At 48.6% G+C, this 23,786-nt stretch overlaps 1 protein-coding gene across 1 annotated transcript in view; it reads left to right on the forward strand.

Moving 5' to 3' along the window:
- Positions 1–785: 785 nt before the first annotated feature.
- Positions 786–23,786, forward strand: part of GPM6B (glycoprotein M6B) — a 41,632-nt gene continuing 18,631 nt past the window's right edge. The window contains 2 exon segments of the mRNA XM_028114976.2: positions 786–846; positions 9,410–9,529. Coding sequence (XP_027970777.1) covers positions 786–846; positions 9,410–9,529 — 181 coding nt within the window.

Consider the following 23,786-nt stretch of genomic DNA (forward strand, 5'->3'; position numbering starts at 1 on the left):
ATAATTATATACCAATATTATATATATATTTTATATATATATTTTAAATCTAGCTAGCTACTAGAGATTGCGTGAAAGTCAAATACTAAAGAAAGTGAACAAAGCAGAGACCATGGGCTGGTCCTCTGCCTATATTCTGCCAGGGTCAGGTAAATGAACTTCAGTCAGCCTGTGATGCCCCATGAGAAGGGGTCCCCCGTGGAAGGAAGGAGTTTGCAGGGGTGGAAGCCCAGCGTTCAGCGGAGAGAACCGACATCCTGACCAGCTGAGTCACGTGGTGGGAGGGGGCTCTCTGTCTCTGTCTCTCTCTTTCTCTTTCTCTCTCTCTCTCTCTCTCTCTCTCTTCTCCCCCCCCCCCCCCGCCTTCTCCTCCACATCCCGTCCTCTGATGTCACAAGTCTGTTCTTCCCTGGGAGAGCTGATTAGCATTCAGTGGGTGCTGTTGGCCGGGAGTGAGCGGCGCGGGGGCTGGCGGGCGGGGGCGCGGCTGTCCCCCGGGAGCCGCAGTGGGACGGGGCGCAGGATGGCCGTGTTCTAACTGGGATCCTCGCTGACGTGTGGCCGCCGGCTCCTTGGCAGCTGTCTTTTTGGACCAGTAGGCAGAGGGGAAACTGACGCTGACGAGCCTTTTGCATCTTGGAAGGGACTGCAATCTACTGTAGTGAAGAACAGAACCTCTCAATCACACGGTGTAAATAAGAGACGGAGGGGAGTCCAAAAGAAAAGGAAGAGGAGGGGAAAAGTGTGTGTTGGGGGAGCGGGGAAAAGCATTTTTGGTGGATGGTATGAAGCCAGCCATGGAAACTGCAGCCGAGGAACATACTGAACAAAGCCAAGAGAGAAAAGGTACCCGGCACTCTGACAATAGCCTGTTTCAAGCTTTTCACTGGGGGGTGCTTTCAAAGGGGGAGCCCGGTTTTGTGTCTCTCGTAAAATAGCTCTGAAACAATCCCTCTGGCATGGTCTTGCTTTCAGGGTGGTTTTTGCCTGTAGGCTGATGTTCGATTAATAGAGCAGCCTTTCTTCAGCCCATTCCTGTTCCAAATCTTCCCACCGAACGTGGGATTTCCCAGGATGTCCACAGTTTGTCACCTTGGGTAGCTGAATTGGGGAAACGGTCTTTTTTTTTTTTTTCTTGTTAATATAATGAGTCATAACTTGGGTCCCCACGTTCTGCATGTTATACTCCAGGGGCATGGAATGCATTGTTTTCTGCTAATGCTGGGGAGGATCTGGAGGGGGCCGCAAACTAAATATGCTTTGGTTCCGCTAATGCCGTAGTGATGTTGGATGTTTTCTAGTTCTCTTATTGAATACGATAGTAGTCTTTCCCTGTATAAAGCCCTGACTGTGACATGTAATAACCATTTACAGCAGGAGCTTCAGAGAGGGGACGTCAGCTCTGTCACCCTGGTGCTGATGGAGAGGGGTGGAGGGTCCCCTGCCATTTATGACTTGGAGATTTGGAGGAGGAGAATTGGTAAAGGTCCTGTCCCTAAAGGGGAATCTTACCACAATGTTGACATAAGGAATGGCCTTTTTAGAGAAATACGTGTTTAGCAGGAAGAAGATGACCGAAAGTAGAAGCTAAAATTCATCTGTCTTTTCCTAGATAAAAACCGGTCTCGAGGGCGATAGCGCGTAGAATCTGCTCAGCCACTGTTAAATTACAATGTGAGACGCCGCTCACCTGTCTCCCGCGCCCAAAGCTACAGACTGTCCTAAAGGCGCAGGAACGCAGTCTAACACCTGCAGTGGTTCTAAGACCACTGGCCTCCATGCAGAGGGTGTCTCCCCGGCCCCGGGACCGGCTGACAGGCACTAAGCAACAGTGATTTTTCCAGGGCGGGAGCACAACTCCGTTTTACTTAGGAAGATGTGGGTTGAACGGTCTGAAATTGCTGAAGTAGTCAACCATTTTACACCTACAAACATGGCAATTTCATGTATTTGAGCCTAGCAGGCTTGGGTAGAAGCTGCTTGTTTTTTATACGGAATTTCTTCTGTACACAGCGCTTTAATAACATTGTATCCTAAGCAGCGCAATCTCGTTTTTCCAGTTAATTAAATTTCAAAGTCTGATAAAATCTGCGTAACAAATTTGCCATTTTAACCATTTTGCCATTTTGAAGTGTGTATTTCGGTGGCCTTAAGTATTGGAATTTTAAAATTGGCAGTTTAATTCAATCCCCGCATGAAACCTACCTCGCCCCCCCCAAACAAAACAAAACAGAAACCTTGCCTTTTCTTGTATGTATATATTTTTAATTTTACTTTATTTTTATTTTATTTTTTTAAGATTTTATTTATTTATTTGACACAGAGAGAGAGAGACAGCGAGAGAGGGAACACAAGCAGGGCGGGCAGCAGAGGGAGAGGGAGAAGCAGGCTTCCTGAGGAGCAGGGAGCCCGACGCGGGGCTCGATCTCAGGACCCTTGGACCATGACCTGAGCACAAGGCAGACACTTAATGACTGAGCCACCCAGTCACCCCTATATTTTTAATTTGATATGAGTGACCAGATAGCAATAAGAGAAGCTCTGGGGGAGTATTTATGAAGCCGAGGATTGGAGATAAAAGTAAAGATTGATTTCTGCAATGATTAGAGATCAAGTTTGTGGGGCGTAATCATGTAATAGCATTGTTGGGGGGATGCCTCTCACAGTTCACCGCAATGTTTTCCCAAAACAGATGATTTCATTTAGTGCCCACTTTAATACCATATTAATACCAAACATGTTAATGGTATTATGGCAAATACCATATTAATAAACCAGAGTAACCATTGATAAACCATTAATAAAACCATCTTGGTCTCTGCAAAAAACATACCTTTTTTTTTTTCCCCTCTCCAAAAGCAAGTGAGGGGCACAAAGCCAATATGAAATCCTTAGTGCACAGCTCCGTATCTCATCCTCGTTTAGTCTTATGGACTGCTATGATTTTACATCAACTAAATACTCTTTAACACCGAATCCACAGGCGGTATGTACTACATCTATTGACCATCTGTAGGCAAAAACTCATTAGTGAGTTAGCCATGGTTTCAGAGACAAAATTAGAAGCAAGAGATGATGCCTGGAGGAACTTTAAAAATTGCCAACATTGATAGACACTAGCTGTTGAGGTAATTCAGACATGCCAGGTGAACGCAAGCTGTTGTCAGGTGTAGAGTTCAGGCGTGAGTCAGCATCCGGGCCTGGGCGTATGTGTCCGCCACCACCCCGGCGGCTGTGGTCACTATGGGACCCGTCACCAATGCTGATTTGGAGGATGACTTATCTGCTAATCTTCGTGTAGCCGAACAAGTTCACGGGCCGGCTGCACCCAAGTCAAAACCCACACAAGTATCACCTTTGTCATTTCCCCCGGTTTGCTTGCCCATTGTCATTCTAGGTGCGCGCACACACACACACACACACACACTCTCTCACACACACACGTTTCTGCCTGCTTGTCACTCCAGTATTCCTTCCAATTTCATTTGAAATTTATAAGTGTTGATTTCCTTGAAATGTACGTTTAAAATTTTGACATCATTGGAGAAGGCATGATATAATTCTAGAGCTGGTGGATGTGTGTGTGTGTGTGTGTGTGTGTGTGTTTCTTTTAAGCCTTTCAGCAAGGGATTTAATTTCCGAAATTTAATCCTATACATTTTGTCACTTCCCAAAGAGTTTTTCATGCACGTCTATTTTTTCCCCCTTTCCCATTAGTTTTTAGTACTTGGTGCTAGGGGCCATACCTGCCTCTTAATTTGGGGTATTATTGCCCAATGGGAATTCTAGCTTTGGATAATTACTACTTTGGAGAATTGTTTGGATTAATATTAAGAATAGAAATTACACTTAGCTGTATAAATTGACTTCAACTCTTTTAGTTGGCCTCACTTCCTTCGGCAGGACAAAGAGAGCTATTTCTTTAAATCAGGAGGACTTTGTTCCTAATTTAAACAAAAATAATCCAAATCCTAAAAATATATATATATATATGTATATGTGCGTGTGTGTGTTTGAAACTGCCTCATGGCTTTTGCCCCAGAACACTACTAGATGATCAAAATTCCCCAGAAGTATTCAGTTGCTACCCAGAAATGTTTAAGGAAAGCAAGCTGGTCTACTCAGATGGCTGTAAGAAATGTCAGGTTATTACAAATAACGGTTTTTACGTTAGAAGCATTAAATTGAATCAAAGTGTAAGGATTGAGGAAACAGATTCACTGAAATGGAATAAGTGGAAGGAATGAATAAGACAGAGTCAAAGGACCATGGGCCTCACTAATCAAGAGACGGAGAGCTAGGCTTCTGCTCATCTCTGTGGAGTCTCACTTGATGTCAATTCATTTGTGAAAACCAGTGCATCGGGAAGTGCTGGGAGTGCTCAGTCAAGGGGGAGAAAAACAACTGAATCAATTGCTGTATTGTGTGAAAAAAATCTGTGATGCAAATTGTTTTTATTACATGTAGGAAATTGGAATCTACTGAAACAATTATTGCGGAGCTAGTTAAGTGCCTAGAGTTACTGCTGAAATAATTTTGAGAGTTCCAGGCATCAAACCACATAGGAAGAAAAATGTAGTAAACTGGAAATAATGTGTAATTGGAAATAAATTCTAGGACGTAAGCACCGTAAGAAATGAATTCAGATTGTTGACTTGTGTAAAAAAATTAACACATTCATTTAAATTTTTTGATCAAATATAATGTCTTACATGTTTAGGTTTGGTTTGGTTTGTTTGTTTTAATTTAAATGCGTGCACCTTGGGCCCTATCTGATTTTCTTTTTAGGAAGAAAACTCTTCTAGAATATATGGCCTGTGAGCTAAGAACCCTGAGGGACACATTTAACATGTTATGCTCTTCCTGGTGATGTAGAAATGATTTGATTTTGAGATTTTTATTGACAATTTCTAACTTGATTATGTGAATATGGTACAGAGAAAGTTTTAGATGCAGTTTTTCCCTCTAAGAGTCTGCCAAGGAGGACATTTGGAGAGAGGGTGTCTGGGGAATAGGCTGTAGAGAAAGGCATGGCGGACCAGATGGTGCTGGACGTATGTGGTAGGTCTGATACAGCTTGTTTTTACCTTGTTTTATTTTATTTTTTAGAAAGTTAAGGGTGGAGAAGGTCTCAATGAGTCATTTAGTGCATCTCCTACTTTTATATTGTTTCCATTAGCGTATTTTTCAAGACTTGGCCTGGCTGTTTCATTAGACAAAGAATTCCGACCCATTTCTGGAAATTTAGAATTGCCTTCCATGAAACTGGGTGGAAACCTCGAGTTCAGATTGTCATGTTACAAATCGCATTTTTCTGTGACTTGCAACTACAAGTCGATTTAGAGTAAGTCATCTTAATGACATGACTTGGGAGCCTTGTTGTATCTGATAACGTGTGAAATAGCCAGTGAGTGCCCCCCCCCCGAAGTAAATTTCCCCTCACTGGGACTTGGTGATGAATTGGATTGTTCCAGAGACATGCTCTTGCTTTTTTCTCCTTGGGGCCAAATGTACAGCCCTGTGAGAATGGCCGACCAGGAATAGGGGTGGCCGTGGGACGGAGGAACATGGCGACACACGCTCGCTTGTGAGAAAGGGAGGCTCCGGTCTCAGCTGCACGAATGGACCTGGTTGTTCATTCATTCGTTCCTTTAATAATCCTCTCCTTTGAAACATCGTCCATCCTCTCTCCTCCCAGCACACGGGAGAGGAGTACAGGGGCACTTAACTCATCTTAGGGACCACTATGTATATAGCAGGATCTTGGTTTTAAGCGTAATTTTGCTGTCTCGGTGGCAGATTAAATAGCAGGACGACAGTAGCAGAGGGGAGAACTTTCCTCCTCAGCCAGTCCGGGGACCTGTCTCTTCCAGACACGTGTAAAAAGAGAAAATAAACTAGCTTTCTCTTTTGGAGGCTGATTTGATTAATTGCGTTGACTTCTTTCTGTATCCAAGCCTTCCTCGCCACGTTCGGTAGCCAGGGTCAGCCCGCTTCATCCAGGAAGGGCCAGAGAGTAAATATTTTAGGCTTTGTAGGCCACGCAGTCTCTGTTGTAACTACTCAAATCTACGGTTGTAGCATGAAACAGCCGTGGCTAGTACATAAACCAATAAAATGTGGCCAAGTGCCGATAAAACTTTATTGACAAAAACAGGTGGCCATCGCTTGCTGACCTCTGCCTGGTGTTGTTAGAGCTTTCCCTTAATATTTGAAATAATACCTCAGAACGAAGGATGATAGACCCAGCTTTCAAAGACCTTGCCTAGGGAGTATGGTCTTTCGAAGGAAGCTCAGTCTTTGTCACTTAGTTGCCTCCGGTGATAATTTTGTAGATGCCAGAAAGTATACCGGTCTGCAGTTCAGTTACTCCACAGCCTTGTCACAGAAAGACATCACACTGTCTAAGTAACCGGACAAAAAAGGTACAAAGAAGGTACATTGTTTTGTTTTCCTTTCCTCAATTCCCCGTTGTTTGTTTCATACCCACCTTTGGTGATGACCATCCACGGTTGTGACTGTCACCATCAGCCACCACCGCACCCCTCAGCCCCAGCTCTACGTAGTAGCTCAGATGTCATAGACTTTTGTGCTGCTTCCAGAATATAGGGCGGTCTCCTGCCCATCCCTGGCTTCCGCTCCCCTAAGGGGAACATTTGCAGTCTTCCCTCGGTCGGGCCTCAGCCAGGACCTTCCTGGCTGTGTGTGTCCATTTTCCCCTTTTTTGCCAGTTGCCCAGCATCGTGACAGTGTTTTAATTAGACCATTCAAGCTGAGGCTTCTCCGTGCAATCCTGTGACTCCGTCCTAAGTGTTGGGACCCCGTCCTTTTTAAACAAAGATGATACCGCAGTGCTCTTTGAAATTTTGGCATTAGTTTTATATTTCATGTCTCCAAGATTTGGGTCCAAAATAGAAAATAGACATGGCTTTCTTTTCTTTCATGTCTAAAGATTTACTGTTGTAAAAAGGCCTTCCCAGAAGTTTTGGACAACAGCCATCCCCTTGCTGACCCCATCTCCACATCTGCTGGAGTAGGAGTATTTTTACGCTGAACTAAGCATGTCTGGCATGGCCGCCATGTTTTGGTCAGAAAATACAGAAGCTTTGGGCAGTCCATGGTTTTTTATTGTCCTTGCCTAACAGCCTGTGCCTGATTGCCTGACTGTCTGGAGACTTCCCCATGCATGAGGAGATGAGAACAGAGAATGGATGTATCCTGTGCAGAGATGCAGGGAATTGCATGGCCTGCCTTGGGTGAGGTCAGTGTGGTGGGGGACCTGGAGGTTCGTTTCTTGGTCCACAGGGTCCCTGGGTGCTACCTTGCCTTCAACCAGATATTCTTCCAGCAGACATTTATGGGGCACCTGCTGTGCTTTGGGCATGGAGAGAGAAATGTTTCTTTAGAGGACGATGAGAAATTTCCAGATCAAACGTGCTCGAGCTCCTTGCAGTGCTCTTGCTGGAGGTTGAGGTGGAGGGCTCACAGCCACTTACCCTGCTTCTGGTTCTTTCCACCAGCCCCACTGGGTGTCTTGGCTCTCAGACAACGTAGCACAACCCACATCTGAGAGAGCATCTCCTGAGCAGTGAAGCAAAAATCTAAATCCCGGGAAAGTTGAGAGTTAAGTCCTTTCCAGAACCCCGAAATAACCTCAAGAGCTTGGGACCCGAGACCTTTCTTGAGGAGGCACAGAGGTACAGCTCACCTCCCCACTGACCTCAGCAAAGCTCTTGTCGGGCGAACCACTGCCTCAGCAAAAGAGGAGAAACTGGTAGCAAATCTGCGGGCTGCAGTGGGCTGGTCTGGGGGTTTCGGAGGCCCGCCCTCTGGAGTCACATGGCCCAGGTTCGTACCCAGGCTCGTCCTCCCCTGGCTGCATGATGTCGTGGGCAGGCGACCTCCCTTCTCCTTGCCCTTGCTCTCTCCATCTGGAAAGCTAGAACACTGAGAGCACCGATTTCCCAGGATGGCTGTGGCCGACACCGTGACCTTGCGTTCTCGAGGTAGCAGGTGCAGCGTGCTTTGCGTGGCGCCTGCGCGGCCCGGGCGCTCGGTAATCGGGGCTGCCCTCAGCACCACTGACGACGAGGCGGCTGCAAGTAGTGTCCTTGGGCAGGTCCGATCTGGCCCTAGCCCCTTTTTCTCCCCTTTTAAACATCTTTAAACGTGTTTACATTGTTTACACGTCTTTTAAGAGGCAGTTTTGCTTTCCCTTGACGCCATAAAGGCTTTCTCTGAAACACCACCTAGAAAAGTCTCCCACTCTCCAGTGGGGGAGAACCTCGGGAGTTTTTGGGGACCGTGCGCGCTGCCGGTGGGGTTCCGTGGAGGCTTTGTGAGGTTCTCCGCGGCCCTGGTCGGGCATTCGCTCTGTCGCCCCGCAGCGTGGCTGTCGGCTCAAGCCTCCCCCTCAGCGGTCCCAGGCGCCCCGTGGAGCATGCTGCCCTGATCTGCCGATGGAGTCATGGCCCACACCAACGTCAGAATCGCTTTTTCTCCTGAAATATTTGTGGCCGCCCCACAGGGCCTAACCCCTTGTGAGGTTCTGTGTGATTCGCAGACACACACTGGCCGTAGTTGACCTTTTGAGCTCTTGGGGATTTTAAGATCGTGGCTGCACTCAGTTCCCAGCAGCTGTCTCCGGGTCAGGCACGCCGCTAGAGAAGTGTCTTTCCCACCAGTCCCTTAAGAAGTGGGAAAGAGAGTCCTGCTGTCAGCTAGGGACCCAAGTCCCCAGGAGGCCACTCGTCACCATGTGTGTGAGGAGGCAGTGGTTGGAGCCCAAGCCCGGCAGCCCTTACTCTCTCAGACACCGGGAGGTCATTGGAACAGGATTTAATCCAGAACATTCTAGACTCCGAAGTACTGAGCTTAAGAAGAGCTGACAGAGAATACTGCAGATGTCAGTGGCAGGACAGGAGTTTGATCCAAGATTCAGCAGGCCATGGGGTCACTGGCCAGATTTTCAAGGCTGCAGCTGGGTACCATCACGGAGGGTGAGCCTGTAGTCACCCTTGTTCGTGTGGCCGCAGTGAATGTGGCGCTCTGTTGGTCCGAAAGGGAAATACCCAGAAAGAGCAGCAGTCTTGGGAGAAGCCGGACTTCCACTATAAATAGTGTCTGCCCAAAGTGAGCGTTCTGAGGGGCAGGGTGGGGGCACATCATGGTGACAGTGAGGAAGGAGAAGGCGATTTGGGTGAGTTTCGTCAACGTCAAGAACGGAGGAGACTCCAGCGTTCTCGATTCATCCTGCCTCGGTCATCAGCCGGTACGGAAAGGTTGTGGTTTCAGTCGCGTGTTTTTTAAACTCCTCATTTCCTTTAACTATATGGTAAAAGAATAAATGCTGATATAGAATCTTTGCTGGAGATAGAGACACTGACTCTTTGCCACCTGAAATTGGCAGTGAACAGCAGAGCTGAAATGGAAATTGGCAGGTACCACTGGATGTACCCAGGCTCAAAGAACCACCAGTACCATCCCGTGCCAACCCTGGGGGACAGGGCTAGCCCCTTGAGCAGTCCAGGTAAATACAGCCTCGGGCTGAATTCTAATAGCAAGTCAACTGTTATCTTTAATATTATTTGTAATGGCTCTTTCAGTGTGGTGCTATTTTATGTTTTGTTTGATGCATTAATTTGTTCGCAGGGGCGTGGGTGGAATTGGCCCTTGACGATTTTTTTAATCATCTTTTGTTTTTCTCTCCTCCTCTCCATTCCACCCCATCTTTGGCCTCTTTCTTCTCCCTCTTTCCCCTTTCCTTGCCCTCACCTCTTCTTCTCAAAGGGAGCAGTGTGCAATGACATAAAGCTTTGGGGTAACTCCGAAATTTCCAATGTCTGAACCAGTGACAGGGGGTGGTGGTGGGTGTCACGTGTGTCCTCTACGGCACTAAGAACGGGGCCGGGGCGCTCAAGGAGCCTTGGCCCCAAGAGGCCCGGGAGTGTCCCCCAATGGCTTCCTGGCCCCACTGCTTTGCAGCACTCTGTTTGAACATCTTTGTCTTTGAGAAGGATAAAACCCAAGCCCATGACATGAGGATCGGATAACTGTGTACTCGATCCCATCAGGTAGGTCTGTTGGGTCTGGTTTCTGGTTTCCTTGCTCACAAGGAACACTGGTCTCTCAGAACTGCTAGGTGCTAGGTTGGAGTGAGATATGGGGGGGCCCAGAAGCGGGGAGAACGCCCACCGTCCCCATTCCCCAAGTCTACACCTGTCTTAGGACCTGGCTCAGTTAGCTAAAACTCAGATGACTTCAAAGTTATTTAAAACGTGGAGAGAAGGGGATGGTGGTGGATCAGAGAAACACAACAGGCTTCAAGTATTGCTATGGTTTTTCGTGATTCCTTAGTGTTACTCTTCCCAAATAGTTGCATTGCCTACTTTTTCAGGAATCAGTCAGAAATGATCGTGTAGAATCTACAACTCAAGAAAGAGCAACCCTGAGGTACAATGTAGGTTGAGGTACAAAGTCCAACACTTATCATTAATTCAATAAAACTTTTTCTTTTAAGACCCAAATTGTGGCTTCAGGTTAATTAACATGAAGTCCGACTTTGGATTTCTACATCTTGAAGTACGCGTTTCTTCTTTTGACACATGGCTGTCAGGCACCAGCTGTGTGTGTTCGCATGCGCACGCGCAGTCCAGTTAGAAAACATGAACAAGAAGTCACGTAGACATTTGTTCTCATAGATCCTTTAAGGAATGGAGAGGGTTCTGGAATCTCGATTGAAAAACTGCTGTTGGACATGGTCTGTTCATACAGTGGAATACTCTTCAGCAATAAAGTGGAACGAGATGTTGATACATATTACAACATGGATGAATCTCAAAAACATGCTGAGTAAAAGAAGCCAGACATAAGAGACCAACTATTCTCTGGTTCCGTTTATATTACATTTCCAGAATTAGCAAATGCACAGAGACACAACATGGATTCCTGTTTGTCAGAGGCTGGAGGAAAGGGAGGGTGGGCGGTGACTGCTGACGGGTACAAGGGACCCTTTTTGGAGCGATGGGAAGGTTTTAAAGTTACACTGTGGTGATGGTTACACAACTCAGAGCCATCGAACTGCACACTTAACACAGGTGAATTGTATAGGTAAACTATCTCATGCTGTTTTTAAAAAATCTCCGCGCCCGCCCCCCCTCCCCAGCACCATTAGATGCGCACAGTTCTTGGGGGAGGGGGAGGTATTTGATAACGGGACAGGAAGGCCTCGAAGTTACCAGAAACTGCTTGAAAGAGAATGGTGTTTGTTTTAAGAATGTGTTGGAAGACACCAAGCCGGTTGGAAGTGGAGAAAAAACCTGAGTGTCTTTCCTGGTGGGAAAGAGTAAACATCAGTATCTTCTCGGGGCGTAAACCCTCTGTTGGTTGCTACTTGTTGAGCAGCTGCTGTAAGAGCGTCCCAGTGTCGCTCACGAGCTCCTGACCCCACGGCCAGACACCAGAATACGGGCCATCTAAGCGGCAGTGACAGCTGAGAGGAAAAACACAGGCTTCATTTTTTTCCTCCCCCGAAACTTTTGGGGGCTAAGTTCGTTTCAGAATTCAGAAGAGTTCGGGTTTTGGGAAAGTAACGTGGGGCACGCTCCGTGTGCCTCCCGATAGCCCCAGGCAGGCCTGGGCACTCCCCACAGATCCCACTCCTTCTGGGGAGCACCCAGGCCTGGTAAATGGAGCCCGGAAACAGCGTCTTGTGCATTCGGGTCAGGTTTGGGAACCAAGTAAGCTCCGGTCAGTACCGGTTTTGTTCCCAGATGAGCTAGACAAAACCCCCAAATCCTACATTTTCGGAGTTTTGGGGATTCTGGAACGGTATGAGGAGAAATGTAGTAACCCCACTGCTGGTGAGACCTCATGTGAACGAGCAGGGTCTTGTCTGAGGGGGAGAAAACAAAAGCATGCAACCTGCTTTCCAGAATCCTTTTCAAACATCCGGCAATGGCCTTTACGCGCACACAGTTTGCCCTTCCTGCATGTATTGACTGCAGGCATGGGAACACACGCACCTCTGGGGCACACACGCTGGGGATGGTTTGTGGCTGGAGCCAGGGGACCAGACCCAGCCCTGTGAGCGCCTTCCCAGTTGCTTGGAGATTTTGTTGGCTCTTAAATCAACGCAGTTGCCATTCTGTACTTAGATCCCAAACCAGATGGTGTGAGGGAAAAAATAGAGAATTCCATATGGCTCTGGTGTGTTCCCCCCCCCACTCCCCCCAGAGTTCTCAGTTTCTTTCCAGAGTTGGGGGGTGGGGGCAGTGGGAAGAGGTTTCAAGAGAGGCCAAGCAGATCTTTGCCGAAGGAAAATGCCTCTCCCACCTATGCGGCCGTGACAGCAGTGACCACCCCCCGCCCCCTCTCCCCCGACTTGCAGGGAATGCGAGGCTGGTGGCCTCGGCCTGAGATGGTGGCGGAGGAAGGAATCGTTGATGCTGCACCTGTCCTCGTCGGAATGTCGTGCTTAAGGTGTAGGCACTGCCCGAGGTCGCGGTACATCGTGTGGCGCAGGCCTCCGAGTGGAGTCTACAGGAGGCTGGACCCTCCGCACCAAGGGTGATCTCTGGACCAGCAGAATTGGCCTCACCTGGAAGCTTGTGACAAATGCAGAGTCTCAGGCTCCAACCCAAACCTGCTGACTCACAGTTTACGTCTCAAGATTTCCAGATGGGTCCAACGCACAATAAGTTGAGAACCACTAACTTAGAGGGAGGCCCGAGAGTAGGAAGGGAGGACTGGAAAGGACTTGAAGAAGCAATTTTTATCCTCCAGAGATCTAGAAGTCTCTTTCTCTTTGGAAAAGGCTGAGGATTGCTCCAGGGATTCACTGCCCCCACCCCACCCCACCCCCCGCACCCCGCACCGCTGTCTGGGGAGAGGCCTATGCAGGAGTTGTGTGTCACTGAGGCACTGAGTCCTGGTTAGTTTGAAGGACAGTGACCTTGGGGTCTCTCTCTGACTCGTCTGAGCCCATGCCTCCTCTGGTTCCGGAGAGTGGGGGAGGGGCAGCGCAAGGGGGAAAAGGTTTGTTTCCTTGTGGCAAAGAGAGAGTGAGGAGAACGTTAGCGCAAGCTTGGGCGAAACTCTCAAATGTCCCTCATCGTGTTTTTTAATATAATCCAATGACTTGCTAGATGCTGTTAGTTAATCTAGGCTCTAAGCAAATGGACCAAGGATCGGACCCTTCATGCACCGGTCCATCCTTGGTTCAGTGTTCAGTGTGATAGCTCAGAAGCAGCAAAACCATCCCCTTTGCCAATCACCAGTCCCCCGTCTGCCCATCTGCCAAATCCGAATTGTTCCGATGCTTGCTTTGAGATGGCCGTAGATCGTTCCAGAAATCCAAAGAGCGCACCCGCTCACACATGGACTACCCTGGCTGGTGTGGGGCACGCATGTGTGGGTTGAGCTGAGAGTCGAGAGTAGGAAGCCCGTGTGTTCACTGCTGTGATCAGGTCGCGACCGGGTTCTGGGTGGCTGCCCTGGTGTGACCCGGGAAGGCGAGCCCCCTCACATCTCCAGCTTGTACCCCTCCCGTGTTCTGGCTTAAACCAGGCTTCACAGTGGACGAGGTGCCAGCGAATCACGGCCCAGGTTCACGTGGTAACGTTTCTGAGCGTTTTTGGGTGGTGGTGGGGGTGGCTGTTTGAGTTCTTTGCCGTTCGTTTTCTGCCATGGATCAATCATTTCATTTTCAAATCACCTGCAGTCTTCACAAAACATGCACCATAGACAGCAGTTCACGATTTTATAGCTCATTTGCCAAAGACTATTATTATGGCAGCCAAATATATATAATTTCTTGTTTATGAATGTTCATTTTGTATCAGCCACATTGCTAGCATGTGATTAGCGCTTGATTATGTAAGAGCGGCTGCCATACTCAGAACTCCCTTTGCCTTTTGGTCTCATGGCTGATCCTCTCAGCTCAGAGTAGGCAAACAGAGGAAGCAGAGGTGAAAAGCACATCGATCAGTATTGACGATCTGGAGCTTTCTATCAGACACAACATCTGGTTTTAGGGACACCAACTTGGATTATCCAAAGCAGCGATTCTCAGTCTTTTAGAAATAGTGACATCTGGTCTTCACTTCCTTTATGGTACCCCTTGTGTGCTGTGTTTTCTGTTAGAGCTCATTAAAATGAAATGTGTTTCAAGACCTTGCCACCCTTAAGAGCTAACTGGAGACACTGTGAAGTAGGAGGCTCGAGTCTGCCCACCTCCCCAGGCTGTGTCCTTTCGGGCATCCCTCCTGTTCACTCACAAATAAGCCACACACACCCACGTGTTTCCATGTCTGTCAAAAGCTTATATAAAATGGCTTTTGTGCTAAGCAGAAAGCTCTGTGTGTCGGAGAGCCATTTAGGTGGGATGAGGCTTTCTCTGAAGATTGTCATGCTTGCATTTTATCTGGAAAGTTCTGGGGACAGTGCTTTCCCCCCCAAGGAATAACTCTAGTGGTAAACCGTCAGCCTGGGGCAAGTAATGGGATCTGAATGAGCCTTTCTATGCTCTTAAAACAACCCTGTTTACGTTCATGTACTCTTTCCCAGTGGTAATAAACGGAGGTTATGGACATTCCTGGGAGGACTTGACTTAGCCCAAGCTGGTGATGCCACCCACCGCATTTTCTCTAAATAAAATGTTATCAGAACCCACCCCGCCCATTCACATACAGCTCGTCAGTGGCGGCTTTCCTGCCACAGCAAAGAATCGAGTGGTTGCAACCGCATGCCCTGCAAAGCCAGAAATATTTGCTATCTGGCCCTTTACAGGGGAAGAAAAGCCTGCCAACCCTTGACTTGAAGTACTTGCATTCTTAGCCCGCGTCGCAAATTTAATCTACTTACGGAAGGCAACACCCGAAGACTTTGCTAGTCACTCACTTTCCTGAGATCATCATCCAAGATACCCCCTTTTTTCTCTCCAGGCTCCAGAATCCTTGCTCCCCGAGGGGACCCGCTGTTCACAGGCTTTAAGGCTAAAGCTCAGCCCTTCTTCAGAGAGTACCTTGGCTCTTTCCGGAAGCTCAGCCCGTCTGGTCTCTTCCAGGTCCTTCTCTGGGTGTCCCCATGATAAAGCAAGTCCTGTGAAATGATATCAGAGGGCTGTTTTCATCAGCTGTGCCCTCCGGTGTACTTCAGGTTTTCTGTTCTGTGACCTGTAAAGACTGTTTCTATTTTATTAAGTGTAACATTGGGGGTCATTTAAAAAAAAAAAAAGCTTTATTTGAGAGAGCGAGCGAAAGCGTGTGTGGGGCACAGGGGGAGAGAGAGAGTGTTAGGCACTTGACTCAGTCCTGAGTACGGGGCCTGAGCGGGGCTCGGTCTCATGACCCTGAGATCACGATCAGAGCCGAAACCAAGAGTCGTCTGCACAGCTGACCGCACCCCCAAGCGGTGCAGGGACCTTTGCGAGCACCTTAGAAGGCTGCCTGCCACAAGCCGTATAAACATTTCAGGGTGCAAGTGCGTCCTTCACCGCCCCCCCCCCCCCCCGCCCCCCAGAGCATGGTCTTCTCTCCCTGATGACAATGGCCCCTTCACTTTCCTGTCGCTGAGTGGAGGAGCCTGTGAGTTCTGCAGCCCCAGGATATGTCCCCCCAGCCCACCCCACCCAGGTGGGGGGTGGCTCCTGCCTTTTGCTGCCAATCCTTTGTTCCCCAGAGGGATTCACAACCTCTTAAAATTACTAGTGTCTTTTGTAAACCTCAAACTTAAGAAATGGGTCTTTTTTTTTTTTTAACTTTTCTGAAGGTATAATTGACATGCATAAGGTGCATATATTTAAAGTGGCCTATCTGATTAGTTTGACGTACGAATGTGCCCGTGAAACCAGCACAGGCCAGATGGTGACCGGGCCATCGATCCGCAAGTGTCCCGGGCCCCTTCGTAAGCCCTCCCTCTCCCAGCAACCGCGGATGTGCTTTCTGTCTCCTGGGATTCGTTGCCATTTTCTGGAATGGCTCTTCTGATGATTCGTTCACATAAATTCCTTCACCGTTTCTCACCCAGCCATTCCTATAAAATGTGGTGTGACCTGGACTGTGTTAAGTAGTAAAAATCCAACTGAATAAATTGTAAAGATCCAGTTGGTTTTGTTAAATGATTGATGAATCCACTGGCATCCCACCTGGCAAGTAGAGGGGGCTCTGAATATTTGTTCAAAATGGAAGGTTTTTGGAGAAGGAGGGTGAGGCGAGAAAGTTGTAGCAGAAAGCAAGCATTGTTCCGGGCAGGGCCCCTCTTCCCTTTGAGGGAAAGCAAGGGGTCTTATCATGCAGATGACCTCATCTTTCTTCAGGGGATGGAGAAGACCCCTGTGGGCAGACTCCTTGGTGCTGGCTGATTGAAAAAATTCCTGACTGACTGGTTATGACTGCATTTCTGGGAGAGGTTGACACAGCAAATAGATTAGGTGTTAAGCTCCTGGTCTGGGGACTTGGCCTAAGTGACGCCATTTTGGGCCTGCGGTTTTCTTAACAGCTGCTTAATGGCGCCAACCCTTGTCTGATTTTCATCGTTCCTGCCTCTGTGGGACACGCCCTGGGCCCTTTGACTAAAACTCTGAAAGGCCCGTTCTGCTCGCACCCACTGCAGTCCCGCCTACACGGCCAGGCCAGATGGATTTCTTACAAGCACCCCTCGGGCCACGTCCCTCGCCCGCTCACAGACCTGCCTCTGTGTCCCCGCTGCCTGCCAAGGGAAGCACACAAGCCTTCGGGCTGGGCGGGAGGCCTCCCACAGGAGGGTCCCCCCCCCCCCCCCCGCCTTCCCAGCCTCTCCCCCGACGCTACCCTGGTGCCTCCATAAACTCGGCCACATCCTGAACTCTCCCATATGCCCCTCGCCCTGCTGGGCCTGCTCTCCTCCCTACACGCCTGTCCGTCCGTCCGTCCTAACTGCCAGGGTAGGGACATCTGTCCCTACCTCACTCGCCATGTCCCTGAGTCTAGTCCCTTCTCTCTTGTACTCAAATGATTTCTTGTGTGCTTACATCCCTCACCCCACTCCCAAGTGGGGCCCCCTGCGGCCCCCCGGCACGGTGCCTTACAGCAGAATTCGCCAGCAACGCGCAGATGCCGTTGCCCAGATGGTCAAGGAGGTTGAGTGCTGCTAAAGCTTAAGCTTGCACGTAGTTCTCAAGGTTCTTGAATACCCTGCTGATGTCCATGCTTTTAAAATCTGTCATCTGAACTTAGAGCTAGCTTCCCCTACTCTCTGTCAGCCTCCCCGACTCGCCACTCCCCGGCTTGACCAGGCAAAGAGCGCACGCAGTGATCTTTAGGAAAACCAGAGCCAGTGCCCACAAAAGGCAAAGACACCAGCGAGTGTGTTTCTTGAATTTGTTCATTCTTAATTTGTGAATATAGCATTACTTTGATAACGATCTTGTACCGCTCATGCCGTATTGCAAATGTTAGAGGCTAATCTATTTTTAAGATTTTCACAACGTGCCGCAAATATGAACATTCCTTATTTAATAAATTTTAGGACAAGAATTTAAAAGGATCTGTTGAAAAGCCATTCCCTTCGCATCGTTAAAAATAGTTTCAGCATTCTTAGCGTTATACCGTTGAACTTTTAGGTCAGTGACTCTAAAGAAGGTCGAGAGAGAATGGAGAAGCAAACTGTCATTCAAGTGATTTCTCATTTAGCACTTTATCGGGAAGTCCCCCCATCCATTGGACTTCACGATACCTTCTTAATGTCTTTCTTGTACCAGCGGTTCCCAGGCTTTTGGGTGTTAGGTCCCCCTCACACTCTGAAAAGTAACTGAAGACTCCAAAAAGCTTTTGCTGTTGTGGGTTATATCTGTAAATATTTTCTGCACTAGAAATTATAACAAATTTATTATTAAATAATGCACTTATTTAAAATACCAATAACAAGTCCATTACATGTTAACATTGTGTTTAGGAAAGATAACTACTTTTTTTTTTTAAGATTTTATTTATTTATTTGACAAAGAGAGATGCAGAGAGAGGGAACACAAGCAGGGGGAATGGGGGAGGGAGAAGCAGGCTTCCCGCGGAGCAGGGAGCCTGATGCGCGGTTGGATCCCAGGACCCTGGGACCATGACCTGAGCAGAAGGCAGATGCTTAACGACTGAGCCACCCAGGTGCCCCAAGATAACTACTTTTCAAAACAAAATAAAACCTCAGTGGGAAGAATAGTACTGTTTTAGATTTTTGTAAATGCCCTTGATATCTGACTCACTATTAGACAGCTGGGTTCTCTAACTGCCTCTCCACTCATCCACAGGCACCTTGGATAACTAGTTTTGGTTGAGGTACGTGATAAAAACTTGGTCTCTCACAGATATGTAGTAGGAGAACAGAGGAATGGTTTAATGACTTTTCCATATATTTGTGGTACTCCTGCTTGATAATACATCAAAATTCAACAAGTGGTGGTTGCCTCAAGATTATTTGTAACGTGGCCTCTGAAGCCGTATCCATGACCTCTTTTGGACTCTGTTCCGTTCACATCTGTCGCTCTCTATTGCACTTTGATTGGCTCTGTATGCAAGAATGATTTTGCAACTTTACACATCGGTCATGTGGAAATATTGGTTCTCTGAGTCGCGCAGATCTTCCAAATACTGACACGTTTCATTATACCTTATCAAAAAAGTCCCGGTTGTTAATATCGCCACCAATTTCATCCAGAAGTCTTTTAAGTGTTGGGAAGCTGGCACTTCCACTGTGGCAGGTAAGAATTTTCCAGAATCGATGGGCAACCAATGCCGTCAATGGTTTTCCAGCTCCCTTGGATCATTTTTGAGAAAATTTCTACCAGCCACCCAAGTCTTACTGGCTATAGTTTGTCACTAATTCAAGAAAAAAAAAATGTTCCAAAACAACAACAAAAAAGGCACTAGTTCCAGCTCGCGACTCAATCACACTAGAACTTTCCGTTAGGACAGCCATTGCACTTGGGTGTGCAGCAGATGTGCTTTCTGCCTCCCTCCAGTTTCATCACACACAATATTTGAAAGGTGTATACTGGGGGGTTTGAGATTTGATAAAATTAATTTTTTTTTTTTTTACTGAGTCAAGGACCTTTTAAAGTAAAACTATTTTTAAATCTATTTTTAAGATTTATTTAGAGAGAGAGTGCGAGCAGGGAGAGGGGTAGAGGGAGAGAGAATCTCAGACTCCCTGCTGAGCGTGGAGCCCAACGTGGGGCTCAATCTCACAATTCTGAGATCGTGACCTGAAATCAAGCTGGAAGCTCAACCGGCTGAGCCACCCCGGCGCCCTCCCATCTATTTGATTTGTACCCCCCCCCCCCCCCCGTGAGTGCGTGCTGGAGAAGAATGCACGGCTGCGGAGTACACTTTCCCTGCAGCTGCCTGATTTGTGCTACTCTGGAGCCAGGTTTACTGTGCAAATGTCAGCACAGTAGAAACAATTAACATCGTAGGGACACCTGGTGGCTCAGTCAGTTAAGCATCTGACTTTTGATTTCGGCTCAGGTCGTGATCTCAGAGTTGTGAGATCGAGCCCCGTGTCAGGCTCTGTGCTCAGTGCGGAGTCCGCTTGAGATTCTCTCTCTTGCTCTCCCTCTGCCCCTCCTCCCTGCCCCCCTCTCTGAAAAAATAAAATGAATCTTTGAAAAAAAAAAAACCCAGTAATATCTTAGTGGTATTTATAAAAAGAGTTTTAACCTCGCAGACCTCCTGGAAGAGTCCCCGGTCTCCCAGGACTACCCAGGCCACGGCCCCCGCCCGGGTTCCCTCTTCTGCCCCGCAGGGCCGGCAGGATAGAACGACCTGGGGGTGGGTGAGAAACTGCAGAAGCACGTTCTCTCCCCACACCTACCTAAACAGAACCTGCATTTTAACGAGATCCCCAGGGACTTTCTAGGCACATTAAAGTTTGAGAAGCACTGCTGTTTAACAGGGCTCTGCAAACTTTTCCTGTAAGGGGCCAGATGGCAAATATTGGTGGCAACTACTGGGCTCTGCCTTTGCAGCTTGAAAATAGCCACACACAGTACAGAAACTAATGAGCGTGGCTGTGTTCCAATCAAACTTTATTTATGGACACAGAGAGTGGAATCTCATGCACTCACATCATGCAAGAATGAAGTAATATGAAAGAATATTCTTCTTTGACATTAAAAACCCTTTAGAAATGTAGAAAAGCATTATGAGTTCACAGGCCATAGGAAGAGCAGAGCATGGCCCACGGGCCACAGTTTGCTGCCCCCCTTCTGTGTAACGATTGTTCTCCAACTTGGATGCTCCTTGTCTTTGGTCCTTAAAAAAGGCAGAACCTCTAATTCCCGAGTCCCAGCCCCCGAAATTCTGATTTAATGGGTCTGTGGTGAAATCTGGGCATCAGGGCTTGAAAATGCTCTTCGGATAATTCTAATGTGCAGCAGAATTGGGAGAACTTCTGTGCTATAATGTTTTTAAAACAAAGTAAAGTTTAAGGTTGTTTGTTCGTTTGTTTTAATTGTAGAATTTGACGCAGACCAGGACTGCCCTTGCAACCTTAGGGTGGAGGTTCTCACAATTGGCCCCCTTGACGTTTTGTGCCCTGGCTTCCCTCGTGTGGCTGTGCGCATGCGCGCGGTGGGAGGGTGGCGCGGTTCCCCGTAGGGTGTCCGGCGCCAGCCCTGGTAGCTTCTCCCTACAGCGCGGCGGTAGCGTACTCCCAGCTGTGATGACTAAAAGTGTCTTCACTCGCTGCCATCAGCCCCCCGGGGGACAGAAGCATCCCTATGTGAAAACCACTGATCTAAACCACGTATCCTTTTTGGCTTATGCTATCTGCGTTTTTCCACCTCGGTACCACTGATGATTGTGCGGCCTCGCTCCCGAGAGCCGGCAGCAGCCCCTCCCGATGCTGTAACAACAGAAAATCTCTCCAGACAGGGCCGAATGGCCCCTGGGCGGCACGGTCACCCCCCGGGGTGAACCGCTGCTCAGTGTCCTTCAGAATCTGGGAGGCCTCCGTTGGCTGACATTCACTTTTGTTTCTTTTAAGTGGGATTCTGTCTGCCTCTATTTTCCTGGCATCTGTTGTTTCAAAGTTGCAAACCTCGGTTACTTCATTCCTTTTTAATTTTTTGGCTCATTGGAAATCAGTAAAATAGCAAGGACGGCCGTGTTTAGAGGGCATGGGTGTGTGTGCGCGAGTGTGTACGCGTGCGCGAGCCAGAGTTCCTGCGTGTGCTGCTCTCTCTCACTCTTTCCCTGGGGAAGAATCTGAGCCCTTGTTCCTGCCGTCCCTCCTCCTGAGCCAGCATTAAATCTGCAGCCAGGATCACAGACAACTCGGGGCAAATCACTGGGCTGTTATGAACTCAGCCATGGCAACGGCCATCCGCAAGCCCGAGGACAAAACGTGTTTTATTCTGTTGTTCTGCACAGAAGGTTCTAGAGATGCTGGAGACAAAATGGCCATTGAGAGTCAGAGGCATTGATGTGTATTTCTTCTCCCTACTATGTGGTTTATATTTAAACTGTCTTAGGCTAATGCACACTGGAGTTTTTGTGTGAATCAAAATCTAAAAATCTCTTTAGCCAGAGACTGGCTAAGTGAAGGCTTAAGACATTCTTAACCTCACAGAGGTTTTTGGGATTTGGTGAGAGGTACTGACAATTACTCGTAAAATGTGCTAGAAAGCCTAGCGTTGATTTTTTTTTTTTCCCCCTCTCTGTTGACATGAGTAGATCACAGGCGTCAAAACCTGCTTTCTGTGCCTTTTCAGCTTCATGTTACCCAGCGTCATTGCTGGTGTGACGCTTGGGAACACTCAGTCTGTGGATTTCCAGGAGTACCCAAGAAAAGCACTGATGTCCCTTGGCGAGCATCAGCTTTTACCCGTGGGCTGCTCGGCGGACCCTTGGCACCACCTCCACATTTGAAAACATCAGCGCCGCCTGCGACGCTTCATGCTGGGGACAACCCCAGTCCCAGATGCGGTCCCTTTGTCGAGGCGCCCTTCGCGGCACGGGGGAGGGGACCGCGAGGTGGGCTTTCTCAGGCCCGACTCCACTGCACCGCATGAGCCTCTCTGCCAGACTTCTGAGGTGAGCGGTACTCGCTTGGCTCAGAGAAAGCACCCCAGTTGCACTCTTTTCGGGACAGCCGAACAACTTGGAACCTTTTGTTCTTCTTCACCGCAGACCCTGGGACTTGCCATGCATTTGATTGGCAAGTGGCTAGAGTGTTCGGCCAAGCCCAGTGGGCTGCCTCTTAGGGAGAAAACCCCAAACACGGGGTGAGCACAAAAGCGGGCCCTTCAGATGGAGTCAGGACGCAACCCCCCACCCCAGGACCGGGAAGATGGCACATGGGACTGTTGACTAGAAATGGGCCTCTCCAACTCTGTTGCGCACATATCACCTAGGGGCTTGTGAAAAGGCCGACTTTGATTCACCCGATCCGGGGCAGGGCCCAGGAGTCTGCATTTCTCCCCAGCTCCCTGACGGAGTTGCTGTTGCTCGTCCAAGGAACATGCTTTGCGAAGCAAGGGGTCTAAGTTGTAAAAACTGATAGATGGTCCACTCGTGTCTTTTCTTGGTCTCTGAACGTTCTTGTTGCTGTCCAACTTTAACTCTTCGGAGCTATAGAGCCAGGAATCCAGTTGCCCGCTGGAAAGCTTCCCTTGAGATGACCTGCGGTCTCCTCAAACTTAACATGTCTAAAACTGAACTTGTCATCTTTGTTCTCCAAGCCTAGCCCTCTTCCGCTCAACCCTAGTGCAAGGAACAGCACAACACCCATCCAGTTACACATGCCAGACGTTTAGGAGTCCTCCTTGGTACTCACCCATCCATCCCCAGCCTCACCAGCAAATCCATACCAAGTTGTGCCCATGTGACATCTTAAACATCTCTCGGACCCATCCATTTCTTTGGCTTCCACTGCCTTTGCCCGGGTCCCGGCCCCTGTCATCTTTGACCTGAATGATTACGCTGGGCTCTTAGTCCTCTCCACATCCACTCTGTTCCTGTCACAGCCGCCAGACCGCTCTTGTACAACCCCAGTCTGTTCCCTGTGGACAGAAATGCTCCGTGGCATCACCTGGTTCTGAGGATAAAGTCCAGGATCCTTAACTCAGCCTCGAAAGCCGTCAGTGGCCCAGCTTCCAGTAGACCCCCCGTGCCTTCCTTGTCCTGCTCTCCCTCTGCTCTGTGTTCTGGCTTCTTCCGTGCCTGGGAAAGCACCCTGCTCTTTTCCACCACAGAACTTCCGTTCGTGCTCTTCCTCCTTCCTGGAACCCCTCCCTCGGCCACCCTTCTCTCCCTTTACCAAATGAATTCAAATCCATCCTTCATGTTTAAGTTCTGGAAGCCGCCCCTGCACCCCACCGCAAGCCTCCATAAATCTCCATTGTTTGCTCTTCTAGCACTTGGGAAGTGAAGCCATTTGGTTAATGTCCCTCTCCCCCCATAGACTAAACTCCATTAGACTGGGTATCGTGCCTCCCTTAGCCCACCATGGAGTCCCCAGCACCCAGCCCGGTGCTTGGGACCTGCGAGACACTTGGCGAGCACTGAACATGCACTGATGGAATGAAGTAGAACGAAAGAACGGACAGCCCTTCCCTCCCTCCCCATGCTGTCATCCACACCTGTGTCTGTGTCTGTGACTCCGCTTAGCCGACAGTCTCAGTGAGAGCAGGCCTTCAAGAGACCCCGGTCCCGGAGATGATGATGGGAACGGGGTTATGGGGAGGAGTTTCTCTTGCCTGAGCGGGGCCTTCACATGGACCGGTGTTCACTGCTGCCGTGCAATGCGTTTTGGGTCAT

The sequence above is a fragment of the Eumetopias jubatus genome, unplaced genomic scaffold, assembly GCF_037043125.1.
Source record: "Eumetopias jubatus isolate StellerSeaLion01/CBP00866 unplaced genomic scaffold, mEumJub1_p1.0 scaffold_11, whole genome shotgun sequence".
Lineage (NCBI taxonomy): Eukaryota > Metazoa > Chordata > Mammalia > Carnivora > Otariidae > Eumetopias > Eumetopias jubatus.